This window comes from Rattus norvegicus, chromosome 4 (assembly GCF_021556685.1).
Source record: "Rattus norvegicus strain SHRSP/BbbUtx chromosome 4, alternate assembly SHRSP_T2T, whole genome shotgun sequence".
In the NCBI taxonomy this organism is placed as follows: Eukaryota; Metazoa; Chordata; class Mammalia; order Rodentia; family Muridae; genus Rattus; species Rattus norvegicus.
The window spans coordinates 47,054,316-47,081,121 of NC_141537.1; the positions used below are offsets into that span (position 1 = coordinate 47,054,316).

Consider the following 26,806-nt stretch of genomic DNA (forward strand, 5'->3'; position numbering starts at 1 on the left):
GTTCATTATTGAGTGCCTTTTAGTACCAAACGAGGTGGTCTCATGCCATGGCTCTACCTGGCAATGCATTTTGCCTGATGCAAGGTTGTTGTTCTTATCATCAGTGCTGATCTCTACTTAGCCCAATAAGCCTTAAGAAGTAAGGCTTTAACTAAAAAGCCTTTTCGATCACAAGTCTCAAGACTCCTTTCATAAGTATCTCAGTTCATTACAGAAATCATCAGCCTTGTGTTATAAAACTGATTGCCAAGTAAAGAAATGAACTCACTTGGACTTATTCATTGTCTCAATGTATCCCATTGCCCAGCCTCCATTCCTCAACAATCAAAAACTGATTTATTAAATTCTGATAACATATGTTCACATTACTTGTTATAACAGCCTGTCCCACCCTCCACTAAAACTTGGCTTGCACTTTGAAAAATTCCTTTATTTCAAATGGACAAGCTCGCCCTATCAAGGCCCATGTTGAGCTTTGTTTATGTTGTGTACCTGGCAACAGAAATGATGTTCTTGTTCATTATTCATGGAAAAAGAGTCTCACTGGTGGCAGGACACATAGTGTTGCTGAACTGCCTCATTAGAGGCTTTGAGTTCAGCCGTTGTCAATAGAGTGCAGCTGACCTAACGCCCACTGAACTCTGAGGGGAGTTTTGGTGCTGACTTGGCTCGTGCTTGTCTCACTTACAGTAGAAAGCTAATGAACTGACTGCTGAAGTTACTGTTCTTAAGGGTGAGCTGCAGCCCCTTAGGACTGGAAGAACATGTCTGCTGCTCTTTATCCCAATCCCATGGTATGGCTCTTTGACATTCATCCCTGATGCTTTTCTTGAAGGCCCAAAGGATCTTGACTGAGCATCTAGTCCTTTATCTGGCCCTGTTCAAGGAAGTGAGTGCTTTGGTGCTCCTGGAGTAGACAGCTTATGGGGCACCCTGTGCTTTGCCCTGGTTCAGCTTCAGTCATGCTTATCTAAGTTGCTAGACACAGCATCTTGAACCGCAACCCTCCATCCCTTTCACAGAGTCACACCCAAAACAACAGGATTATGTTATCTCTCCAAGTTGGAATGTTCTGGTTGGGTGGCTGTTTCTGGGATGGTTTATGGGCACAGCAGTCCTTTATTGTTTGTTAAGTGGCTAAGTTTTATAAGCCGTGTTCTGGGAAGTGACATGAAGGGATTAGGGATGCTTTTCTGACCTTTGTAAAAAGGATTTAGAAAAATGACAAGAATGGAGAGGGGGAAAAAAACTAAGAAATATGCTTTAGGGAGAAGAGGAAAACAGAATATATTCTCACTTGCATCACAACTTTTTACTATTATAAAAGGAAGAAAATTTGACTTTGAAAGTTTTGAGTTTGAAAATTCTTGATATTCACAAATCCTTCTTCCAACAAACAGATTCTGTGAAAACTGCCTTTTCTAGGATTACAGATTAATTGGTCACACTTCCTTGTGATCTCCACTCCAATTTTGATTTTGTCATTGAGCTAATATCTCATGCTTTGTTACTCTACACATTTGTCTAAAATCCCGATTGTCGTTTCTGAAGGGTTTCACTTGCTTTCCTTTTCAGTTTCTTAACCACCACAATGCCCTAAACACACAGTGACTAAAGTAACAGGAGCAACAACAGCTAATATACTGGGTTCTTATAGTATGTTGGTCCAGATGTTGTCTAAGCTTTCACATATGAGTTTGGTAGGTGCTATTGTAGCTTCATTTAGTGTTGTACTGTGTCTGAGAATTATCTTGTTGATGATAATCCCTGAACTGTCAAACCAATGCTGTGTGTGTGTGTGTGTGTGTGTGTGTGTGTGTATAAGAGAAAAGAGATCAGCTGTAGAAAGTCATTGTTTACATTATATGAACATTCTAAGAAAGAGAAAGTCAGTGAGAAAAGCCATGGTGTGGACTCCAGATCTACCCTCTTCACCACTACTTACTGCTGTTTACTTTTGGTAGAATCTGTAACTTTAAAAAATCAATACCATTCTTTAAACATGTTATACACATTAGCTATACCCTCATAGCAACTCTGCTAGGAAATGCTTACTCCATTTCAGCAGATGTACAAACTGAAGTTTGTGAATTTACATAACTTGCAAACTCACACATTCCTAAACAACTGCAGAGCTGGAATTCAGATCTATGTAGGGTTAACTCTAAAACTCATGTGTTTGCCATAAATGTGAGTCTTGTTGCATTGATGGACTTTACTTTTCATACAAAGGTATAATGTGTGGATTGGGATCATCGTGCAGAGTGTCCATGATGCAACTTGCCTTGTAATCAAGGAAATAGGTATATCTAAATATGCTTGCCTTTCTGATGCTATCTTTAAAATATGGCTTTCATCTTCAATCAAACTATTTAATTTTGTCACAAAAAGGATTTGATGTATAGCATTAATTTGATTTAGGTTTTATCGATTTTTTCCACCCATGTATTTGTTATATATGGAATATTTTCACTATTCTGAAGTCATCAGAAACTTCTTTTAAAAGCATTGTAAAAACTACTACAATCTTTGGATCCACTTTCCAGAAAGTTTATAGGCTATCTTGAGAGTAAAGGTTAAAAATTTTAGTCTCAAAGTCTAAGATGGCAGAGAGGAAAATAATCCATATATCTGATTCATTATAATCTGTGCATTTCAATTTAAAAAGACTCCCACCACACCAATGAATGCAACTGTGCTGAATACACAGTATATGGAGAAGCATTTACATCTGCTGGTTTTACTTAATAATCCCTAGGATTTCAAAAAGCATTAAGGGTAGAGGACTTGACCTTCTAGGCCTCCATTCCTTATGTGGAAATAGTCAAGGCTTAGAAAGTTCAGCCACTTAAGACAACACAGCAGGCGGTTGGTTAGAGAGGTGTAATTCATGTTTGGTATTGAGAACTATGAGGCGTGGAGTAGGAATTGAGAAACTATTAGTTGTTCTACAGAGCTGAGCTTGCTGTTCCTCAGTTTTTCTAGCCTTGGCCAATCTTATTTAAGTAGAAAGCTATGTATTAAATGTCACCTGAAATATGAGCATAAGACCCAGTCCTGTTTCCCCACAAAGCCAGCATGTGACCTATCATGGAAATTAATCATAGCGATAATTGAAATGTTTGATTATAAGAACAGAATTTCTCAGGTTCACCTGAAATTAATTCTTAACCTGTAAACGGAAACATTGAATTTTGACTCCTAATACAGTGACAAAGCATTCCTTTGGATTCAATGTTCATTGCTTTTTTTCTCTAGTATGAGAAAAATATTTGACAGAAACACCCTAAGGGAGAAAAATGTATTTTGGTGTTCAGCTTCAGCCTGCCGTGAAGGGAAGGTGCAGCTGCTTGGTCTGTGGAGGTCCATGTTCACTGCTTCCACTTCTTACATCTGGGGAACCAAGAAGGGGAGAGTGTGGACTGGAAATGGGGCTGGGCATGGTGGCCTGTGTCTAGCAAGTAGACCCTAGATGCTAAAGGGTCTAAAGCCTCTCCCATAGAACTCCCATAGAGTCTTGTAAGGGCCATTTCACATTCAAAGTTAACAGAGCTCCTCCAGCCTTGTAGCATGTGCACAAACAGAAACACAGACCCAAGCTCTTTTGGATATTTACACTATTAACTTTCTACTGGTGGCTCTAAATTTAGGGACATAAAGTTTCCTAGGAATAGCAGCTAGTTTTTTGTTTGTTTTTCTTTTTCTTTCTTTCTTTCTTTTTTTTTAGTCACAAATGTGACAATTACATCAACACAGTTTACTGGTAACATTAAACCCATAGTAAATTAGCTTTGTTACCTGTCAGCTGATAATCTACAAAGGGTATACTCCAAAAACAGTGCATGATTCTAATGTAGAAGGAATGCTTTCATTTCAACAGATTGGACACAGAAGCATAAAGAAGAAAGTTTCTGTGTTGAGACTTCAACAAACAAGCTTTGGACTGGTCCTTTCACAGTCAGGTTGTTCCTTGTCCAAGCCCTTGTAACCAGCTCGCACTAACATTTGTGAAATGGACACTGGACACTCTGGGTCTATCTGTAGTCTGTTTTCTGTTTGCTTTTGAAGAAAGCAGGAACAGAAGGTATTTGAGAACTCAGAAGTACCAGTGAGTAAATCCATATTCATCATCATCAGATTATTCAGACCTTCAAGACAGTGCATTTCAGCCAAGCAGTAACCCAAGTTCTGATACTATAGGTACACTCAACTTCTAAAACATTCACCACAAGATTAGGCTGCTTTAGCAAATGAAGGTTTGAAGGGTTGTCAGTCCCTTTTAGTGATTCTAAACCTAACCCAGCTCTGTTTCCTGTACTAGCTGCTATGGAAATGATCAAGTATGTTAGGCAAGTGATTAAAGAGAATTTTAGTGTAAAAGATGGGCCAATGAAGCAGTTAGTTCTTTAGACAAGAAAATAATCATCATTGCTGATACCATAGCTGTGGCTTCAGGCTTATAAGCATGAATTACTGTGAAGCTTTGCCAAGCTTTGAACTAGGTGCTCTCCTGATTCAGACACCAGAGGTCAGCTGCCGAGAAGTCTAGGCCTTTGCAATCACAGATGATAGTCTGTCAGATGATAGGATATGTATGTAGTAAGCATGAGTTCTAATAATGGATGTCATTTCAGCAAGGACTGCATGCATGAGGAACTTGTCTCTTATGATGGAGAAGACTGTTCATAAGTGCATACATCTGTAATGCACATAGTTGGCACACTCACAAATCCCCTGAATTTATGTTGGCTTTGGTAATCCTTATTGCCCAGTTATCATAATTTACCAAGGTAACATTCCTCCCCAGTCAGCCATTACCATCACTGAAACTGCCGTGTTTGGCTCCAAAGCACCAGCCACAGAAGGGCCCTTTGACAGAACTTCTGGGGTAATCCAGTCCAAAAGTTGCAAATCACATCTGGTGTTTGGCTTTGCAGCATAAGATGAATTTTTCTGGGTGTAGCTGAACGCATGTTCCTTGCTCTTCCCCCTGCCCAAAATTACTAAGGCCATGTAGAATTTCCCGATTGAATCATTGAAATCCCAGATGGCACATTTTTTTGAGGTTTTTGTATATCAATCCTTTTTATTTCTTCAGTGAATTTTCCTCTTTGGTTGAAAGGGGACATTGAATTAGCTTTCTTGGAGGTGGGGCAAAAAGACCTCACATTGCCTGGAACTAGCAACAACAGAGTTTAAGGGTAGGTCTCTACGTTGCTGTTGTTTCTCTCACATCATGGCTAGGAGTAAGTGTAGAATGTTTCCTGAATACACCCAGAAGGGAGAGAGCATCATACAATAGGGTGCATATAGCATTTCACAGTGCACAGACGCTTGTCATAAGTGCATATATCTGTAATGGCTTTGTTCTTTCTTTTTCTTATTTTTGTTTGGTTCATGGTTTCAGGAGAATCTGTGAGTACAACCCTCATTGGGTTAATGTGAACGTCAAGTGTGTCTGATAGAGGTGATGCCCGTTTGTTGTCCACACGAGAAGAGAGACATGGAATACCATGTCAGCAGTGCTTGGGGCCAGATGTGTTTTATATTTGGAGGCTTCTATTTTGGAATTTGTGTTTTGCATAATTGAGTGTTCCTAATCTGAACATTTCTAAAATCCAAAGCTTTTTGAATTGTGCTTAAAAGTTTTGGACTTTGGAGCATAGATGATCAACCTGTAGTTTGTACAGGATTGCAGAGAGTAATTAGGATAACTGTTTCAAATTATTTCATCAAGGATGTATTAAAACATTATATAGAAAATGTTTTAGGTACATATTGATTAAGGGCTTAATGTGACCTATTCTGTGTAACTTTGTTTATACTCTAGAATAAAAAGATGTTATATAATACATATGTGTGTGTATTATACACAAACACACACATACACACACACACACACACCATAAATGATATATTTGATGAAGGTGAATCAATACTTGATGCATTTATTTCAGACATACCACAAGCTGTGCAGAGAAATAATGTCTTTGAGAACAAGCTCTGTGTCCTGTTTTTCTTGGGCCCCTGTAAATGGAGCAGTCACTTGGAACATCTGTCGTTAGGGAATGAATCAGAAATGGAAATGCCATTATGGGGGAGTGTCATTTGTGAGGTAGATTTGGATTTATTTATCTGCAAGATTCTACCCTTCAAAGCTTTTTAGAACCATAGATATGGGACTTGATCCCTGCTTGATCTGTCTCATGCATAAGAACAGTAATGTTCTATTAAACCACATCTTGTTCATTATCGTTGGTAGATGAACAAAAGAAAATGAGATCAAAGAGATTGGCCTCTTAAATTGTTTTATCTGGAGTTTTGTTCCATGAATCCTTCTTCAAGATTATTACATTGAATTTCTGTTATTATGAGCCCTTTATAACTTTGGAAAATTCAAGTCATTCCCCCTAAATGACCTCCTTTTAGTAGTGTTCAAGTCATTCCCCCTAAAATGACCTTCTTTTAGTAGTGTTCCAGTAAAGGGTCTAGGAGGAGCCAAAGAGGTGCCATTAGGATCTTGTTTCAAGATGAAGATTCCTTCTCACTTCACCCTTATCTCTGCCTTCACTGGCTTGTCCACCATGACCATTGCTTTCCACTGTTATTTCAATCAGGCATCTTGATGAGAGCACTAGCCAGTTGCCATACCTCCTGTTGGAACTCTAGAGGTAAGATAATTGCAAGAAACACACCTTGAGAAACAATTCACTCATGGTTTCCTCATAAAAACTCCCATCAACACTGATTGCTTTTGACTTTCAGGAGATAAACTAGATGTGGATATTGTTATATTGAATGATGCTAGTGTCAAGAAATTTGAGATGTGGATACATTAATTTAGATTTTACTCAGGAGATACTACTAAGTATATTTCATACATTGCTTGTTGTGGTTACAAAGAGCTCAAGGTAAACAGCATTTTCTTTCTATAGAATACAAATTGAAGGAAATATGGGAAGAAACACTGGAAGGAATAAGGGCTGTGTTGGTAGCTTTTAACCTAAGATGGACGCTTCATCCAGCGATGAGAAGTGAGATCATTTTTGGAGGAGGTGGTATCTGAACTGATGTGGACAGTGAATGTGCTTGTATTGAATTTTTGGAACATATGGACCATATGGAAGTTGGGTGGGGCATGACCAGTATGCCTTTGATGAGGATTTCCAAGTTTTCGTATTGCAGAGCAATAGACAATAGGCACAGCAAATGGCAGAAGATTCGTGCAGTGAAATGCACAGGAAACAGACCTGAAAAGCTCTGTTGGGCTGGGATCTTGTTCTAAAGGACTCTGAAAGATGTGGAGGCAATCTCCAAGGAGAACTCCCACCTGCCCTCACTGTCTAAGAGCACAATAATGGGCTCACACTCTGCCCTTGCCTGACTCGAGGTTGGGAGAATGGGAATGGCCCCTGTAGATTCATGTGCTTCAATGCATGGCTCCGGGTGTGGCACCATTAGAAGGTGTGGCCTTGTTGGAGGAAGTGTGTCACTGTGGGGAGGGCTCTGAGCTTTCTATGCTCAGGCTGCACCTGTGTGGCACACAGTCTAGTTCTGTTGCCTGTGGATCTAGATGGAGAACACTGAGCTCCTGCTCCAGCATCGTGTCTGCCTGCGCATCACCGTGTTCTGCCATGATGAGAAAGGATTAAACCTCTGAAATTATAAACCAGCCCCAATTAATATTTTAATTTATAAGAGTTGCTATAGTCATGGTGTCTCTTCACAGAAATAAAACCCAAACTTAGACAGAAAATGAACATTTTTCTAAAACTCTCAGTCCTGAGAGTGAAATTGTTTAAGGAGAAGAAGTGACTTTGGGATACTACAGTTGAGTACCATGTGATCCCCAGGGGCATTTGGAGGCCTTTCTAAACATCGATTGAAGTTTCTCAGAAGGGGGATTTGTGTTTCTTGTTTAGACAAGTGGCAGCCCCAGTGTAGATACTCTCTAATGTCTTCCAGGTGAGCAAATCTCCCTATTGTAAGCTACTGGACATTTGCTCTCTGCTGATTCCCAACCTTAGCAAACTGTCTGTAAAGACAGTTGCAACCATAGATACTCCTTCAGGGAGTGTACCTAAGACACAGGGAGGCTGCTTGGCCACTCAGTGTATCAACACTTATCTGGTTTTGATAGATCATATGACAACATAAGGATAAACACAGGGTCAGGGAGAGAAGAGGTATAACATCCCACAGACTGAACTTGTGACGATGGAAGGCATGCTGTGAATGCATGGGTAGTTCTGTGAGTTCTGTTTGCTAATCAAACCATCTGATACACTGGTTTCTCGCTGGCACTCTAGGGACTGCCAAAGTAGTCAAAACACAGCAGTGATATTCTACTTCATCCAAAGGTCAACTCTTAAATGAAGATGCTTAATCATAAAAGCAGCAGCATGCATAGAAATATTTCTTGAATTTGAAAGAAACAATAGCAAAAACCAAAGCATGGGCTTTTTCTTTAACTCAGAGGAAAGATAAATGTGGACTCATAAATGGAGATTCATTGAATGTAACTGACCTGGTGCTGATGGATTTAAGGTAGGGTAGGGTACATGAGAACAATTTTACAGGAAAATATTTTAGAACATATGGATGACTCCGATGACATTATGGTTACTCCCAATGGAAATGTAAAGGAAATACACATGACTAAAGCATATGAAAAGATCAGGATGGCAGGGCTGCAGGCATGGCGCAGAGAGTAAGAATCCTTGCTTTTAGAACATAAGACCTTGCACTTGGATTTCAGCACCTATGTAAAAAGCCAGACAGTGATATAAAGTGCTAGACAGAAAGATCGATGGCACTTGATGTCCACTAAAACTCCAGGTTTAGTCAGAGATCCCATCTCAAAGGAATTAGGTATACATTGATAAAAACAGTACTCACAACGTCTTCCTTTTGGCCCCTGTGGATGCCCATGGTACATGTACATACACCACGCACACACATATCACACACACATGCATACATACACATGCACACACACATATCACACACATACATACATATACACGCACACACATATCACATACACACACATATCACACACATATCACACACATATCACACACACATACAATACATATACCACGCACACACATATCACACACACATACAATACATATACCATGCACACACATATCACACACAGATATTGCACACACATATCACACACAGATATCACACACACATACATACATATACCACACACACACATATCACACACAGATATTGCATACACATATCACACACAGATATCACACACACACATACATACACATGCACACATATATCACACACATACATACATACACCAAACACATATCACATACACATATCACACACAGATATCAAACACACATACATACATATCACAACATACATATCACACACATATCATACATATCACACACATATCATACATATCACACACATATCATACATATCACACATATATCATACATACATACAATACATATACTATGTACACACATATCACACACATTACATATACAGAAAAAAAAAGGAATGCAAATACCAGATGATAAATAACGATGTTCCTACAAGTAAGGCATATACCAGTGTGCTGTATTTAGGGTAGTAACGATCTTAAGGAAGAAAAGGTCTGGGTATTTGAAGGTGTAAGGTTATGGTCTATACAAAACAGTGAATAAAGTATAAGATAATATGAGAGGGAAAATAAAATCAGGTATCACAACTGGTAGTTCAGGGATGGTGACAAAGATACATGCTGCAATAGTAATTGTACAAATATTTTATCAGCAACACTCGAGAGTCTCTGTTAGTCTGCCTGCCTGTCCTTCAGCCCCCTCTCCTCCCTCCCTTCCCTTTACTTATCTCTCTTAGTTCAGACCTTGAGGTCTTCTCTCCCTGCTTCCCACAATGTTGTGCATGCCACTCTGCCTGTCTGGGCCTACATTTTATTTTAAGAACAACCATAGATACGCTAGGCTGATATCTATATCTTTGTCTTTATTTCATGTCAGTACTGTTTGGAGGGGAAAGCATTGCATTCAATGTTAGTAAAAGAAATCACAACTGCTTGTTTGTATCTGTGTCCTAAAATGCTTTTCAGTCCTTTTCTAAGAAGTACAGCTAAGAAATAAATCCCAGCAAAACTCTAGAAATCATAATTACGTGTTTTATGAGCGTTTAGCAGAGATAGAGGTGACTGAAATTCCAGGATGTGTGCACTGGAGAATGTGCAGCAAATAAACACAGATGAGAGAGTAGCTGTGAAAATATTTATAGTATATACAATAGTTTTTAAATGTTTATCTTATTAGTTTAAGTGGCCAGTTTCTTTCATGTTTCTAAATTGGAGGGATGCCATGGCCCTGATTATATCTTGAAACAAAACATTTGTTAATGTTTTAAATGTTGTTATTATAGTTAACATGGAACATTGTGTGTGTGTGTGTGTGTGTGTGTGTGTGTGTGTGGTGTATAAAACCACTATATATATACATATATATACATATATATATATAATTACTATCGCACTATAGCCAATTGCAAATAATAATGATATCTAGAACATGGTCCCAGATTTCCTTCTTGGTATTTTTTGTCAATTTTTGTTGTTGTTGATATTTTTGACATGTTTTTCTGTGTACCCAGATGACCTGAAACTCACAACCCTTCTACCTCAGCCTCCAAAGTGCAAAGATTATGGCATGCATCCTATAGCCCTCTGCCAATATTTTTAAATCAGGGACAAGATGGTACAGTAGTAGATCATGTGAGATGCTTTGTATTTATTCCAGCTGTGATATTGACATTATTTCTTCATTCTAGTTTTAAAACAACTTCTATAAATACTGTTACTTTGAGGATGAAGTAATAGCAAGGCCTTCTGCTTAGGAAGCTCTCGATAACTGTTTGCAGTAACTTTGATAGAGTAGTGATGTGGAGAGAAAGGTATACTTATGAAATGCACAGATGGAGTAAAGTTATGGGTGGCAGCTTGAATCAGAAAGATGACTAAGAAGCTGGATGGCCATGGGGAAAGCAGTAAAATTAACGCTACAGAATTAGTAAGATCCAGAATAGAATGGAGTCACATGTGAAATTCTGCCTGGATGTTTTCAACTTTCAGAACATTTTCATGGCCTCTGTGGAAGGGGGAAGAAAATAAAATTTTGGCTGAAATCAGTTTGAAGGCTTCCTGGGGATTTATTTGGTTGACCACACCATTATCAGAACAGATGAGATCTCAGGGGCTCAGTGAAAGGCCTGACCGGTGCTCAATTGGATGCTAGTGGTGGTGGCTCCTTGAGCAGCACATGTCCCTAGAGCTCCTCCTGGGCAGGGGTGGGGTACTGTGAGGCTTGCTGCCCTCCCAAGTCTCACTTTAAACCACACATTGCTCAGGGACACAGCTAGGTGAAAAGCTTCGCAGGTTCTGTCATTTCAGACACTAGAGATCTCACCCTGGGAAAGTGGTATAAAAGAGACATTTTAACTACTTTAATGTTTGTAGGGCTGACTTGGGAAGTAATTTGATAGTGTCTTGTCATAGAAGGTGAAACTAGTGGATTTTAGGTTCTTAGAGAGAAATTGAAGATTGTGGCAAGTAATTGAAGGTCAATAAAAATGTGAGGAAGATCATACTGGTAAGAGAAGTGTCTTTGTCTCAATTTTTAATTATAATATCATACCTCGTGTGTGTGTGTGTGTGTGTGTGTGTGTGTGTGTTTAGATTGAGCCAAGTCCTTTTGTGTGCTAACTGTATGATCTACCCCTGAACTATACCCCAACCCAAATTCCAATTCTCAAGAGGATTTTATGGTAATTGTTGCTTATTGTTTCTTGTAAAAGGCAGAAAAAGGCAGATTTCACACATTAACATACATGGGAACTTATAGAAACACAATTGTTGGTTTTAACAAATATAAGTGACTATTGAGGTATAAATAACACAGTCATATGCATGTCTTATGGGTAGTGTAGAATGGCTTTTTACTAAAATATATGCCTGTGTGACCAACGAGGGCGAAATATACATGTTGTAGCACCCATCAGTGAAGTTAAATATCTACCCTTTAACTCAGCCGTTCTGTTTTCAGTCACATGACCAAGAGAAAGGAATGTTTTCAAAGTGTGCATAAGAAGCATAGTCCCAGTGTCCTTCGTTAGAGTAGACTAACACTGGAAAGCAAGCCAAATGTCCAGTAATAAGAGAGTAAGTGTCTAGTGTATACATACCCTGAAGAGTGCTCAGCCATGAAAAGTCTGTGGGCTGTGGGCTTCCCGCTGAATGACATTCAAGACTGGCTTCTAGTGAAAGACTGTGATACTAGTTTGATTTCACATATTAACATACATGGGCAAATGTCTTCCCCTTTCAGAAAAGGACTTATAGAAACACAAGTTGGAGAAAAATTAGGCAAATACCAGCAGTTCATGTTGGCTTTTGAGAAATATAGCGTTAGCATCCCTTTTTAATGGGATGAATTTTGTAGTTTTGTACTTACCCTTTCCTTTCATTTTAGTTTTTAATTATAATAGCACATCGTGTGTGTGTGTGTGTGTGTGTGTGTGTGTGTGTGTGTGTGTGTGTGTGTGTGTGTTTAGATTCGGCCCAAGGCCTTGTGCATGCTAACTATGATCTACCCCTGAATTATACCCCAACCCAAATTCCAATTCTTAAGGGGGTTTATGGTAATTGTTGCTTAGTGCCTCTTGTAAAAGGCAGAAAGCTACTGTAGAGTTAGTCTGTCATCACAAAACAAACTAAATAGTCTACAAACAATCACATTTTAGTCTCTTCCAAAGAATGAAAGTTCCTGGCAGTATGAGCAAGCAGATAACTTGCTACTCTCTGATCATTAACATTTTCTGTGACAAATCTGATAGTCTGTTTATCTTGTCATTTTTCCATAGTGACAGAGCATGAAATAACAGGGCAAGCCCAAGTCCAGGAAACAGACTTGTGACCAGCATGTGCAGGAAGGACAGGGAGGGAAGGAGCATAAATGGCCAGCGAGGGCATGCTCTGTGCCATGGAACAGTTCTTTATCTTGGTGGGTGGTGGTGTCATGTGACTCTGAACAGCACAGGTGCATACTTGAGGATATGTAAGATGGGGAGATGGGCAAAGCCAAGGTTTACTCAAATCACTGTAGCAATGTCAGCTACAGGGGTTTGTTTTTTGTTTTTTTTGTTTTGTTCTTGATACTATAATTATGTGAAATAATGCCCTTTTGGGGAAATTCAAAACTTTTTACTGTTTTCACATTTTCCTATACTTCTAATATTAGCAAAAGTCACTTTAAAAAGCACAATAGGCCTCAGTTACCAAGCCTGAGCTTTAGAGAAGCCAGGAATCAGAGAGGTAGGGATAGAATGGAAGAAGTCTGTAATAAATCCAATGTAGTCTTTCTAGTTTCTTAAAATAAGCCCAAAACAACATCTCCTGCCTATTTGGATATTTTAGGGAAAATATGTTAATGAGGTGGTATCGTGCTGCAGGCACAATGCAAAGGATATATTCTAGCTTACATTTTAGTCTCTTCCAAAGAATGAAAATTCTGACAGTATGGGCAAGCAGATAACTTGTTACTCTTTACTCACAGCTTCTGATATTAACATTTTTCTGTGACAAATCACAGGGAGTTTGGGTACCATGCATCTGCAAGATGTACAGATGACGCCCCTGTCGGCCTGTCTGTCTATCTGTCTGTCTTTGTCTGGCTCCACCAGTGTATTTGTTGATGAACCTGCCTTACACATTTTGAACTACGGAGTTCTCTTTCTATCACTGTTGTCAGCCTTTAAAATTTTGTACACACCTTCTCACAGTGTCTTAGTTAGAATTTCCATCGTGTGAAGAAACACCATGACCAAGGCAACTCTCACAAAGAGCAACATTTAATTGGGGCTGGCTTACATGTTCAGGGGTTCAGTCCATCGTCATTACAGCAGGAAGCTGAAGCAGTTTTCTTTAAAGGAATGACTTTTTCCACTGCTGCCACCAGCCAATTGTGGTAGTCCCTTCAAAAGTTGCAAACAGTCCCGTGAAGAGATTTATAGGGCATGCCAGACATTAAGGTTAAATTTCAAGGCATGTGGGAGAAAGCATAGTTGTAATTGCCTTTAGTGACCCAGCTTTCTCTCTAGCCCTAGTTTATTTTGAGTTAAGAAGATGTTTTGGGACTGGCAACACAGCTCAGTGAGTAAGGGTACAAGGTAGGCCATTGGAGTTTGATTCCCAGAACCTATGTGGCTCCATGAGAGACAATAGTCACCTACAAGTTGTCCACTGACCTCCAAACATGCCCTTTCCAAAGAAATTGTTTCCACCTCAGTGGGAAATTGTGGGTAACAAGTGCTAAAGAAATACCAACTGCCCTATTTTGAAAAGAATGGAATTCCAATTTAAATAATGTACCACTGGAGGAGACTGCGCCTTTCAGTCCATTGGTTTTCAGTTGTATTCTGTACCAGTGTTTGTTTGTAAACTGATCATCTGCAGCTCACAGCCGCTCTACCCTTCCACCTGGAACTTTCTAGAAACTTTATAAAACTGTCTTTCTGGATGACAGGTTAAGCTTTAATATGAAAGAAGACTGATCATGAATTTGAATGAGAAAACTTGGACACTTTTCAAAGTGATCACTCTGTGGACCCCTTACCACATACACTCATCAGAGAGAGTGCCCTTGACTTTCACAGTTGTGAAAAGGACTGTTTGAAGTTCTGAATTTTAATGTGAAGGAAACCTGTCTTAAATTAACCTATTAAAGAATACTTCATTTATCTTTGTGGGTATTTTAAATTCAGATTAATTTTTGCTGGCATTAATATTTCATATAATTCCTGAGTCATTTTTATAACTGATAAAAAGGTCTCATTTACATCTATATCACAGGTGTTCATGCAGCAAGTAAATTTATGAATTTATATATATATATATTCTCTACTTAAATTCAAGGTATAAGATGCATATTTTAAAATAGAAGATGATTTCTGAAGACTAGGCCAGGTGAATTTTAAGAATGAATTACTGACAAAATAACAAATAGCATTTTTGCCACTATAAGAAAGAGCTAGGGTTCTTATGTGATCATTTAAATATTCTTAATTTATCCTGTCCTGTGTTTATGATTTATATGACTTAGTCTTGTGCTTTTAGAACATCACCCCTTTGACCGCAGATTTACAAGGGTTCTTACTTTCTTTCCCTGACAGATATAAGCTTACCAAAGTCGGCAACAATATGCTACACAGCGGCCCTGCTCAAAGCAAGAGCTGTCTCTGACAAGTAAGTGAGCAGTCACTTGTGTGCTCCCAATGCTGGCCAGATATAAAGAGACCTACTGTCACCTCTGAGGGCTCTCTCCAGAAGCTTCCCAAGGTCCTTTTGACCCTGCTTAAAAGCATGCATTTCCCCAAAGCTGCTGATCTTTTATTTCACTACTAGAAGGAGGAAGCGTCTGTCCCCACTTATTGTATGTGGGTTCCTAACATGGATTTACATTACACTGCATTCCTCTGGGCTGACTTTTTCCTTTATTTTTTCTTTCTTTATTTATTTTTTTGTCAGACTGTAAAACCAAAAAGACTGCTTGGGATTTACACAAAAAATTCTGTCCCTGTGTGTGTGTGTGTGTGTGTGTGTGTGTGTGTGTGTGTGTGTGTGTGTGTGTGTGTTCCCTTCCATTTTGCTGTCTGTTGCTGGGCCCTTCAGTGTAGTGGGGATGGTCCTCTCCTATTCTTTGCCTCCCTCCTGGTCTGTTTATTTTGAGATGCCAGCTCAATGGGACATTTGCCCACTTTATTCAGGCAGGTGACTATGGCACATAGACATTCCCCAAGTATCCAAGGGATGTCCAGGCAGGTTAAAGAGAACAGATGGATTCATTGTTTTTGAGTTCATAAATACATTTCCCTGAAACAGCCCCTCCCCTTTGCAGCAGCTAAAGGCAGAGAGCAGGTAGCAGCCTCTGCAGTGTCAGACAGGTTTGCTGTTAAGTGTGTGTGCACTTCAAAACTGGAGTAATTTTCTTTCATTCTTTTTTATCCTGTAGATCGCCAGTACCTACTGCAACATCTTTTCTCCCTACACAGCGACTCCAGCTTGGGAGGGCAGGGCCAGGGTTGCCACAGCTTCCCCTGTGGTGTCTGCCTGCCAAGCACAGCTCTGGAGTTAGCCCTGGGTGTGAGGTGAGAAAGAGATTGCATGGTCTGGTCTTTTTTTCATTCCCTTGGGCAGGTGTCTTGCCCACAGTTGGGGCATGCACACTCCCCTCCCACACAGCCCACACAGGCTGCTGAAGCTGCGGCCACTTGGCCTCCCTGGCAGCACTGACATTGGGTTGGGAGCCTCCCTGAAAATTCTCCCCAGTTCTGTTTTGAACCAAGTGCGTTCTTCTGTAACCTAGGATTCTCTTTTTCCTACACTGTCTGCCCTTGTCAGTCCCCACCTTGCTCCCACCTAAGCAGGAACCTTGCAGAAAATTTAGATTAGCTATTTAGACAGTGAGTTGACAAGATGAATATAAGTCCTGCCGCCATTCAGTGTAAGCCCGCTCTCTGCTTCCGCTGGGGTTTTTGTTCGCTGTGGTGGAAGGGGTAACTCCCCGGTCCCCTGTTGAGGAAGTTGGAGAGCTTGTGCCAATGGCTCAGGTGCTCTTAAGGGCCCTTCATGTATACTCACTCCCTGGGTAGCTGCCCAGGCAGTGGTCCCAACTGCATGATGTTTGTCTTTCTGCCTTTCAGATTCTCTCCAGAGGCTGCATCTCGGCGGGGGCTGAGCACAGCAGAGATGAATGCAGTAGAAGCCATTCACAGAGCTGTGGAATTTAATCCACACGTGCCAAAAGTGAGTCTTTGGATCCCCTAGGAGCTCATTATGATGGGAGAGAAAGCATTTGTTAACCACAATGCCCTGTCCCCAGGATCCCCAGTTATAAAACAATGGCTTGCAGCTCCCAACTGTTAGGACCATGCAGTCTATAGGCATTTATAGCCTCATTTTTGAGGGGAAAAAACCTTACACTCAGGGGAACTTGGGGGAGGAGGCTGGTTTTGAGGGTAAATGTAATAAAATAAATCCCTAGGCTTTGTTTGGGCAGCAAGGTTCAGAAAGTTTAAAACTAGCTGAAGTGGAAATCCTAAGAGTTTGATAGGAATTTTACATCGGTTTTAGTCTGGTCTGAGACAAATTCTGGAAATAAACGTTATGCACAAAACTCATTAAAAACACCAACTAATGTGACAATCCGTGTCTCTCCAGATAAATGTAGGTTATCAGTACTGTCTAGAAAGAAATAGGAGAAACCCCAGAGGGTGCAGGGTTTTGATTTGTGAGCACTGCTTTGTGACTCACACACAGTGAAAGGATTGATCTCCGTTGTTCAGACTCCATGGTCCAGAGTTGGTGAATGCTCTATGGTTTTCACATATTACTTCTGAAGTTGATTTTAACGGAATCAAATCAAGACAAAAGATATTTCTGGAATGTTTTATTCATGAGCTGAATGTATATTTAGGGCTTCCCTGAATTATCTGCTCTGTGGTAGGTATTTAGCTGTGGGTCCATTTCAGTCTGTTGATATTAAGCACATTTAGCCTCTAAGAAATTAATCCTGCCACTCACATCTGATGTTACATGGCAGGAAGTACTGGGGAAAGATCTGATGAAGACCTCCTGGTGTAAATGACAAAGAAATCCTGCTTGCATTGTTATAGTGCTATAGCAAGAGGATGGAGAACAGAGAGGCAGAGAGATATGCACGGAGTCGCCCATTTTAATTTATGCTGTTGATATTGAAAATAGTAGAGCTAAGTGATCTAATATCATTCCTGAGGTTTTACTTAAGTCTAGGTTATGTTTCTATTTAATGGGAAATTGAAGAACGGACCAGAGTGACATTTTTGCATAAGGATGTATTTAACCACTCCAGTGCTAGTGGCTAATCAGCAAAATATTTACAGAGGCTTAAGGGTTATATGTAGGATGCTATAAGCACAAAGCTTTATACAAAATTTTGAGGCTAAGCCAAAATGTTGATTGAACTCTGATTAAAATGTAAAACTAGTCATAAAAGTTGTTCTCAATTATAGTAAGCTGAAGTCATCTATTAATATTTATTAGATACTCCTTCAAACTACAGGACTATTCTGTCAGCATAAATAGTGCTCATTTGTAGGAACTATTGGGTGACAGAGCCCAGGGTTCTGAAGTGAAAACTTGGGTTCAAGTTCTGGCTGTCATTTACCAGCCACAGAACCCTGGGGTCAGTGCCGCTGAACTCACCTTCCAGATAAAATATAAGCCTGCCTTTTATTCTTTTAGGATAAGGATCAAATGAAATAAAATATTTAATAATTTTTATAAAACACTTTTCTTACTTACTGTGAAGAGACACCATGATCAAGGTTCTATGAAAGAAAACATTCAACTGGGGCCTTACTTACAATTTCAGAGGATAAGTCAGGGACAGGGACAGGGACAGGGACATTATCATGATAGTGGCTTACAGGCAGGCACAGGAGTAGTAGCTGAGAGATCCACAGGCAGGGCTTGGGGGTGGGGGATGGGGTAAGGGGTGTAGAGCACTGCGGATATAGGCTTTTGAAACCTCAAAGCCCACCCCTGTGAGAAGTGACACACTTCCTCAACAAGGCCACACATAGCCAAGAAAGCTACACCTCCTAATCCTTTTAATACTATCAAAGAGTTCCACTTCCTGTGACCAAACTCTCTGTGAGGCCATTCTAATTTAAACTGCCATAACACTTGAACACCATATATTTATAAATGCTTGTAGTAATTAATAGTAGCTTATTAGGGGCCCCTCAAACCTAGGAGGTAGGTTCCAATTTTTCCAGTTACCCTAATAAGAGTCCTATAATTCAGGTAGAAAATCTGTACAGTTCTAGGTTAGCTATTTTGATTGTGTGATAATCGGCTGAAATGGTTAATTAAGCTCCTGAAAAATAATTAAAGCTCCTAGAAAGTAGCTCAAAACTGCTGTGGAAGAATTTGACAGTAAGTTGGCACTCCTGCCAATTATAATTATTCTAAAAGTGGAAATGCTTCAAATGTTGATTTAATTGATGCATGGTAATTGCATATATCTATGAAATACAATGTGGCATTTCAATATATGTATACAGTGCATAATAATGACATAAGACAAGTTGTCCTATTTCAGAACTACAGAATTTCTTTGGGAGGATTTCAATTATTTAACTTCACTTAATTTTTTAATCATAAAAATGGAGAAGAAAGTAATATATTATGCTTGTTTACATGGACAGGATTTATTGATTTTGGTTCAAAGTTTCAGTCTATCATGGTAAAGAGAGTGAGGAATTCAGGAAAAAGACAGACAGAGAGGGAAGAAGGAAGAGAAGAAGGAGAGAGGGAAAGAGTGGAGTAGTGTAGCCTTCCTTTTCCTTTTCTTCCTCTGGTCTTGTAACCTTTGGAATGGTGTTACCATTTTCTCTGAAACTATACTCAAAGACACATTGAGAACTTATCCAGTCTCCTAGGTACTTCTCCAGTAAAGTTAACTAGCACATGAACCATTACAAATTTAACCCTTACTGACACTCAAGTATATCTCGTAAATCATAGCAGTCACATTTGGTTCCCCAAAGGCTCATATCCATCCTTTTCTTTTAACTGTGTGAGTGCATGTGTGAGTGCACATTTGTGTGGAAGCTAAGGACACTCTCCCTTGTTGTCCCCGGATGCCATTACCTTTGGCTTTTGTGTTTTGAGCTAAGGTCTCAGTGGCCTGGAGCTTGTCAAGTATGTTAAGCTGGTTGGCCAATAAGCTCCAAGAATCCACCCGTTTCTACTCCTCCAGCACTGGAAATGTAAGTGCATGTGGCCATACTCAGCACTTTGTTTGTTTGTTGCGTGGGTTCTGGGGACCAATCTTTGTCCCACTTGTTTGTCAGACAAACTCTTTACTAACTGAGCTAATACCCCAACTCTGACATCCTATTTATAAGACAGAATACAACCTGTCTCCCAGAGTCTTAATAGTCTAACCTTGTTGACCAAGAGTCTTAATAGTCTAACCTTGTTGACCAAGAGTCTTAATAGTCTAACCTTGTTGACCAAGAGTCTTAATAGTCTAACCTTGTTGAAAAGCCCAAGTTCAAAGCCTACTCTGAGACTCAACGTTAACATTTTCCCTTAAAATTGTATAAAATAAAAATTTAAAAGTTAAGTAGCATACTTTTAGTGGCCCAGAGTAAGCATTCCTATTTCAAGATTTCTAAATAAGGCTGGAGAGATGGCTCAGTGGTTAAGAGCACTGATTGCTCTTCCAGAGGTTCTGAGTTCAACTCCTGGCAACCACATGTTGGCTCACAACCATCTGTAATGGGATCCGATGCCCTCTTCTGGTGTGTCTGAGGACAGTGCAGTGAATACAGTATGTATTTATTCACATACATAAAATAAATAAAATTAAAAAAGAAAGAAAAAAAGAAAACAGTTGAGGAATGGGACCAATTCAAGATTAAAACCTAGGTAATTATTTAATATTGAAGTTTGGTATCTAAATCACAGGGTAGCATGAAATGAATTTGAAGGGCTTTGGCAGTCCAACCACTACTACCTTTCTGCAAAGCCTCCTTTTCTTAGACTGGCTGTGCTCCTGGCCTGTAGATGTCTCTTTCAGATATTCTCAGTTCCTAGAATCTAAATCCAAGGGTTTCTTCTCCACTTGATCTCTGGCTTTATTGTCACAGCTGCATTCTTCACCCTTTGAGAGGCTACATGAAGAGAAGCTGGCCCCAACACATTACCCGGCCTCCTAGACCTTTCTTAGAATTGAGTATAGAAGCTTCCATGATCCATAATTCTTATATTCTGCATATCTGCAATTAGTATAATGTAGATGATTCCAAAGTCTTCTTCAATAGAAGCCCTTTAGGACTGCAGCTGCAAAGGAAGGGAGTCATCGAGTGCCTAGATGACTGAACATGAGACAGCTTTCCCTTAGTAACTGTGCATGGGGAGAGGACTTCTCAAAGAAATATCTTTCAGATGAGTTCTTTTATAGCTTTAAGTTTGTGATAAATGGGGTCGGTATAATTCCTAAGATTCCCTCAACGCACCCTTCTTATTGTCCTTATTCTAAGTATTTAGTTTAGTTTTGTTTTTTTTTTATAATGATCCGGCCATACTTTCTTAGGCCTCAGAATTATACATTGTTAAGCTACAAAGTTTTCTAAAGTTTTCCACTGTCCTTTTTTTAAATCACAGTTCTCACTGTAAACTTGGCTAAAGCAGCAAGCAGCAACCACACCATAACCTGAATTATTGGCGGCCTTGAAATTTCTTCCTCTAGTGATTAAGTCTACTGCTTTTAAACTCACTCTGCTTCATCTAAGTGTTAAGACATGAATAACGAATAATTTCTCATCCAATTCCTGTGAGTACGGTCCTCACTAACTGCATTCCTGGACATTTCATCTTATGAAGGCCCATCATAATTGCCTACTATGTCTGCTTATACATTCTAAACTTTCTCTAGTTCTTCAAACATTTCCAACTCTTTCCCACAAAGCAGTTTCAAAGACCTCTGAACCACATTGTCAAGTATCACAACAATGACCCCACTTGTCTGGTCTGAATTGTCTGCATTAAAGTTATTGCCATCATGCAAAATAGCCTGTTAGGGAATTAAAGGGAAAGATTATTTACTTTGACTAATAATTTTAGTTCATCAGAGGAGGAGAAGCATAGCAGAATGGAGCAGCTTGTATCATGGCAACCCAGAGAGGAAAATGAAGAGCACAAGTGAGAGGCCTGGGAGGGAAGAGAGTGAAGGGAGTGGGCAGTGGGAGAGAAACAGGCAGAGAGATGAATATGCCCTACTGCTCAGCTCTCTTCTTCAGACCTTTGTGTTATCAGGGCCCCTAGCCTGTGGAATGTTGCTGCCCACGTTCAGTGTAGGTCTTCTCTTCTGAGATAATCCTCTTCGACCGCTCTCACAGACACACCCAGAGAGGTGCTTTGTTGATTGCCTAAGTGCTTCTCAACATGGCCAAATTGACAGTCAGGATTGCCATCCGGGACAGAGTGCCTGGATTCACTTGGTCTCCCTCAGTTTCACCTCATGGGAATTGTACTGTAGGGAGACTCCATCCGTTTACCTTTCACAAGCTAAGGTCTCTGTTCAGAATTAACCACAAAACTTTTCTCCACATACCAAATAGAGGGTTCCCCAGGCATCTTGTATACACACTGTACTTCCTAGCACTGTAGCAAACATAGCTGCACACACAGTGGGAATTTTATGAGCAAAGGATTGCATACTTCCTATAAGTTCTTCAACTCATATTGTAAGAAGGGTAATTGATGATCCCCTAAATCACCACCAAATTCTTGACAGTTTCTTCAAAAGGATTTATGGTAATTAAATTTTAGTTATTTTTATAACAAATGCACGTATACCCTTTTCACTCGTTTATTTTCTGTAACAATACTGTTAAGTGTTCCATATTATCTCTGTCTCTGAGGTGAGGGAACTAAATCTTTCAAAAAGCTTAGTAACTTGTTCGTAGTCATTCCCTAAATAAATGACAGCGGTAACTGGTTCCAGCTTGCCTACACTTAAAAATCACCTTCTACTACTTCTTTACATCCTGCCCGGGCTCAGAGCTTATCTTGTGATGTGAACCTTCCACTTGATAGTAGGCACATCACCTCCCAAGACATTCGGTTCCTTCTGGACAGTTGAAAGGTTTAGAAGACAATACACTTAATCCCTTTGATGGCTTCTTTTTCATCAGACTACCTTAGTTACATACTTTACTCATACTCATAGCTTTACATAATTACATTTTACTTAGACGTAGGTAGAAATGCAGCCAGCACAATATATGAAAACTACCTTTGTGAGTGCAGAGTAGGTTCCAGTAAGTAAGATACAGTGTCAGTGTCCCCTAACTAATAAAGATTATAGTTTTCAGCACAGGAGAGTGACTCTTCAAAATTCTCTTCATGTGCAGACAAATGCAGTAAGGTATAAATACTGCTTTTATTTCACCCCAGGCCCATGAAATTAATAATAATAATAATAATAATAATAATAATAATAATAATAATAATACCAAACAATAAAAAAGCTGGAGAAGGAGAACCAGCAAAGCAGCAGTGCGTCAAGGACACCTCTGACCTCAGGCCCCAGCCTTCACACAGGCACTGATGTGCTTAGCTGTAGCCCTTGTTTTCCTTAGATGGCTTTGTTCCCTAGGGATTTGGGATTACAGCTGCTCAGTAAATCCACTGCTTATGACTCAGTAGTCACTAATTTGGGTTGATATTCTTTTCCTAGCACAGGACTATCCCTAGTCCTCAGCATCTTGGTCCCAGCAGGTCCTGTATAGCCTATTACTTTATGTAGGATGAAATCTCCCCATACTCAGCACTCTCCTCATCGCTCCCCCCCACCCCCCCAGGCCCGTGTAAGGTAGACAGGATTTCATAAGCACGTATGAGCGGCCTCATCAAACATCACTGTTTCTACCTTCATTACTCCTGCAGTACTGAAGCGAGGTAACCTTTCCCTTAGCAAGCCATCTCCTACTGTACAGGCATCTGAGATAATCAGCTTGTACCAAAAGGATTGTTTGGTTCACAGTTTGAGAAGTCTCAGTGCATGTGTTTAGGTCAATGGTAAGCCCATCATGATGCCAGTATATGGCCAAGATGTCAAAATGGAAGAGGAAAGGACTGAACCTCCTGGAAGCATATTCCTACAGTGTCCTGAGGTCTCTCACTAAACTGTACAGTTCCTAGCACCTTCTGGTGGTGCCGAGCTTCTAAGACATGCTTTTGGGGAATGTTCCGGAATGAAGTCAATTCACAGCACTGACCTTGTTCCATGATGTAACTTCAATTTCTGTTTTATTAAGCAGATTGGAAGGCACAGGGAGAAGGGGGCAAAGAAAACAAAACTTTACATTATTGACTGCTCCAACAAAATATTCTCGTGTTCTGCTAAGTTTAGACTCTTTTTTCAAGTCTTTATGATATTCCTGTGCCATTCCTAAGGGAATGAATTAGAGCATTGGTTTTCAACCTTCCTGATAAGTTCTTTCTCGGCTACAGGTGAAATGAGCCAATTCAAACCAGATTAGATTATATTAAGGGCAGGTGTATTGGGAAGCTGCCCTCAGGCAAGTTCAACTGCTCCAAGAACTGAGACCAGGGGAGTCTCCATGGGAGGAGGTGGTGGTAGAAGAGAGAGAGAGAGAGAGAGAGAGAGAGAGAGAGAGAGACAGAGACAGAGACAGAGACAGAGACAGAGACACAGAGAGAGACAGAGAGAGAGAAAGAGAGAAAGAGAGAAAGAGAGAAAGAGAGAAAGAAAGGGTGTGTATGCAGAGAGAAAAGCGAAGAGGAAGAAAGCAAGAGACCAAAATGAATGAATTATATAGGGAGGAGACTCTGGGGGAAGAGCAGCCCCAGCTATGGGCTGGGAAGTTCAAGGTTGGGGCAGTGCATGCCAGGAGGGTTACTGGAAGAACCTGGAGGCCAGGCCTGCTTTGATATGTAAAATATGCACCTCAGTCCCTTGTTCAAACACTTCTAATGCTGCAACCCTTTAACACAGTTCCTCATGTTGTGGTGCACCCCAATCATGCAAGTATTTCATTGCTACTTCATAACTGTGATTTTGCTACTGTTATGAATCATAATGTAAATATCAGATATGTAGGCTATCGGATATGTGATCCTAAAGGGGTCACGAGCCACAGGTTGATAACCGCTTGAGTTAGAGTGTGGGTGTGATAGTCTGCAACCCAGCCTCAGAATGTACAGAATGAGCAAGTCATCTGCTCAGCCCTGAAAACTTTGAGCATGTTGAACACTCAGAATTGAGCCTTGGCAGACAGAAAAGTGTGGCTGGGGAGCCCTGTGCTCTCTGCTGTCCCAGCACTGTCCCTGACTGCTCAGCTTGCACATGACCACTCACAGTAGTTTAGCTTCCAACAGGAGCATGGAAATGAAAACCAACACTCTCGATCTTACTGCAGAAATCCGTGAGACCTGAATTAACAAACAAGGCTAGAGTTCTTCTGGCTCAATGTGGAGAGTCCACTGAGCCGGCATGCCAGTCAGCCTTCTGGTGTGTGTTAGTAAATGGGACAATCCGCTTAGAACATGCAAAGATTTGTTTCCACACACTTTCAGAGATTTGTGCCTGGATTTGGCTGTCCATTAGATCTGTGGTGCAGCCGTAGATTGTAGCAGAAATTTATGGAGGAGGGAACTGCCCATCTAATAGGTACAGAGAAACAAAAACAGAAAGGAGACACCCGAGCCTGGGGACACTACAGTACCCAGCAGTACAAACTACTTATGAATCTAGTCTAGAAAACGTACAACAGATGTCCTAGGGCCACCACTACCACAGAAACTCTAAAGAGGCTGATCACCTCCCATAGACCTGGAGGCCCCACACCTGCTTTGACCTGCATAGGCAGGCCGAGGAGCTGTGGCTAAGCTCCTGTGGCACCAGAATATTGTGGTTTGAGTATTCAAGAGAAATCACAATCAGCCATAGGAGAAAGCTTTTGTCTTACTTTTCCTGACTTTCCAAAGTCCTGAGCCATGTTCCTTCCTCATGAGGCCCATCCTGGAGGAAGGAGGGGATGGGGGCCTCCTCTTAGGGAAGGATGCATACTACATCACCAATACTCAGTTTACCCTCAGGACAGCCTGTTCTGCTCAGAATATTGATTGAAGGACCTCACCTAATTGATAACTATGTTTTTAAATCAAAGTCTAGAATAATATGAAGATGTGAGAAAATACAGAAAAGGATTAAAGTTTTGACAAAAATGCATTCTCTTCAAAATGCCCCATTTATTTCTTTTAAAAAGTTCATCTATTGTCAATTTAAAAATTCATTTTGCAGTGATTTCAAGAGGGATGTGAAGGAAAACATCTCGGTAATTATATATGCTAATGAGGTGTCTGCACTCATTGTTAGGATGATGGGAATTCTCCTTCATGTATACACTAAAGCAATCTTCTCTTTATATCTTGGTAAAGCCGATTGACAGAGGATAAAATTGCTTTTTAATCCAATTTAGGAAACAATGTTTAGTGAGTTACCATTTAAAGATTCTTGAAGCGTGGAAGCAGAAATTCAAACTGCCAGATTGTGATATTGTATATCAATGGCATAAGCAGAAATGTTATTTTAATATACATTTCTTTGAGCCATATTTTGTTCCAGAGTCATTTTGCAAGAGAGTAAGAAGATATGTTGTAGAAGCAGAACCCAAAGGAAAATGAACAGAAAACGGTTTTAAAGTTACATTTCTCAAGCATAGAAAGTCTCTAAGGAGCCCCCTCTGACAAAACATGCTGCTCTTGCTGGTACTGCTCCTTGGAAGGGTCTCCCCAGCCAAGGGCTCCAAAGTTGCCCCAACCTAAGCCCCCAGATCCTAGGGCTTCTTCTTAGTTCTTGTTTTATTGTGTTTTGTTTCTTCTCCTCAGCCTCTGGTACCCGGCAGACCTTCACACGTTTTCTTTAGGAACTGTTGGCACCCAGTGCATCTTGTGTGTTTTGCTGGACCAGTGAGTCACACACCAAACCTCCAGCCACTTTTTACATCTTGAGGCAGCCCCAACCCCATACTTTTTCTACCCCTGAGTCCTAGACACACTTCTCTGTGTCCTTTTTACTTCTTCATGCTGGTTTTAGGAAGAGCCCTCTTTCTCTTCTCATGCTTAAAATTCTCCTGTAGAATTTCATAGGTCCCAGAGCTCAGCTTCCTGTGT

The 26,806-nt window shown here is 40.3% G+C and overlaps 1 protein-coding gene across 45 annotated transcripts in view; it reads left to right on the top strand.

The window, feature by feature from the left end:
• The window catches only part of St7 (suppression of tumorigenicity 7), a 244,242-nt gene that overhangs the window by 186,912 nt on the left and 30,524 nt on the right, over positions 1-26,806 (top strand). For 29 of the 45 annotated variants that reach the window (XR_015685368.1, XR_015685371.1, XR_015685382.1 and 26 more), the window contains 2 exon segments: positions 15,226-15,298; positions 16,756-16,858. Coding sequence is in view for 24 of the 45 variants with exons in the window: in XM_087656484.1 (XP_087512610.1) it covers positions 15,226-15,298; positions 16,756-16,858 (176 nt within the window). In the remaining 21 variants the exon portion in view is untranslated. 45 annotated transcript variants of the gene reach the window in all.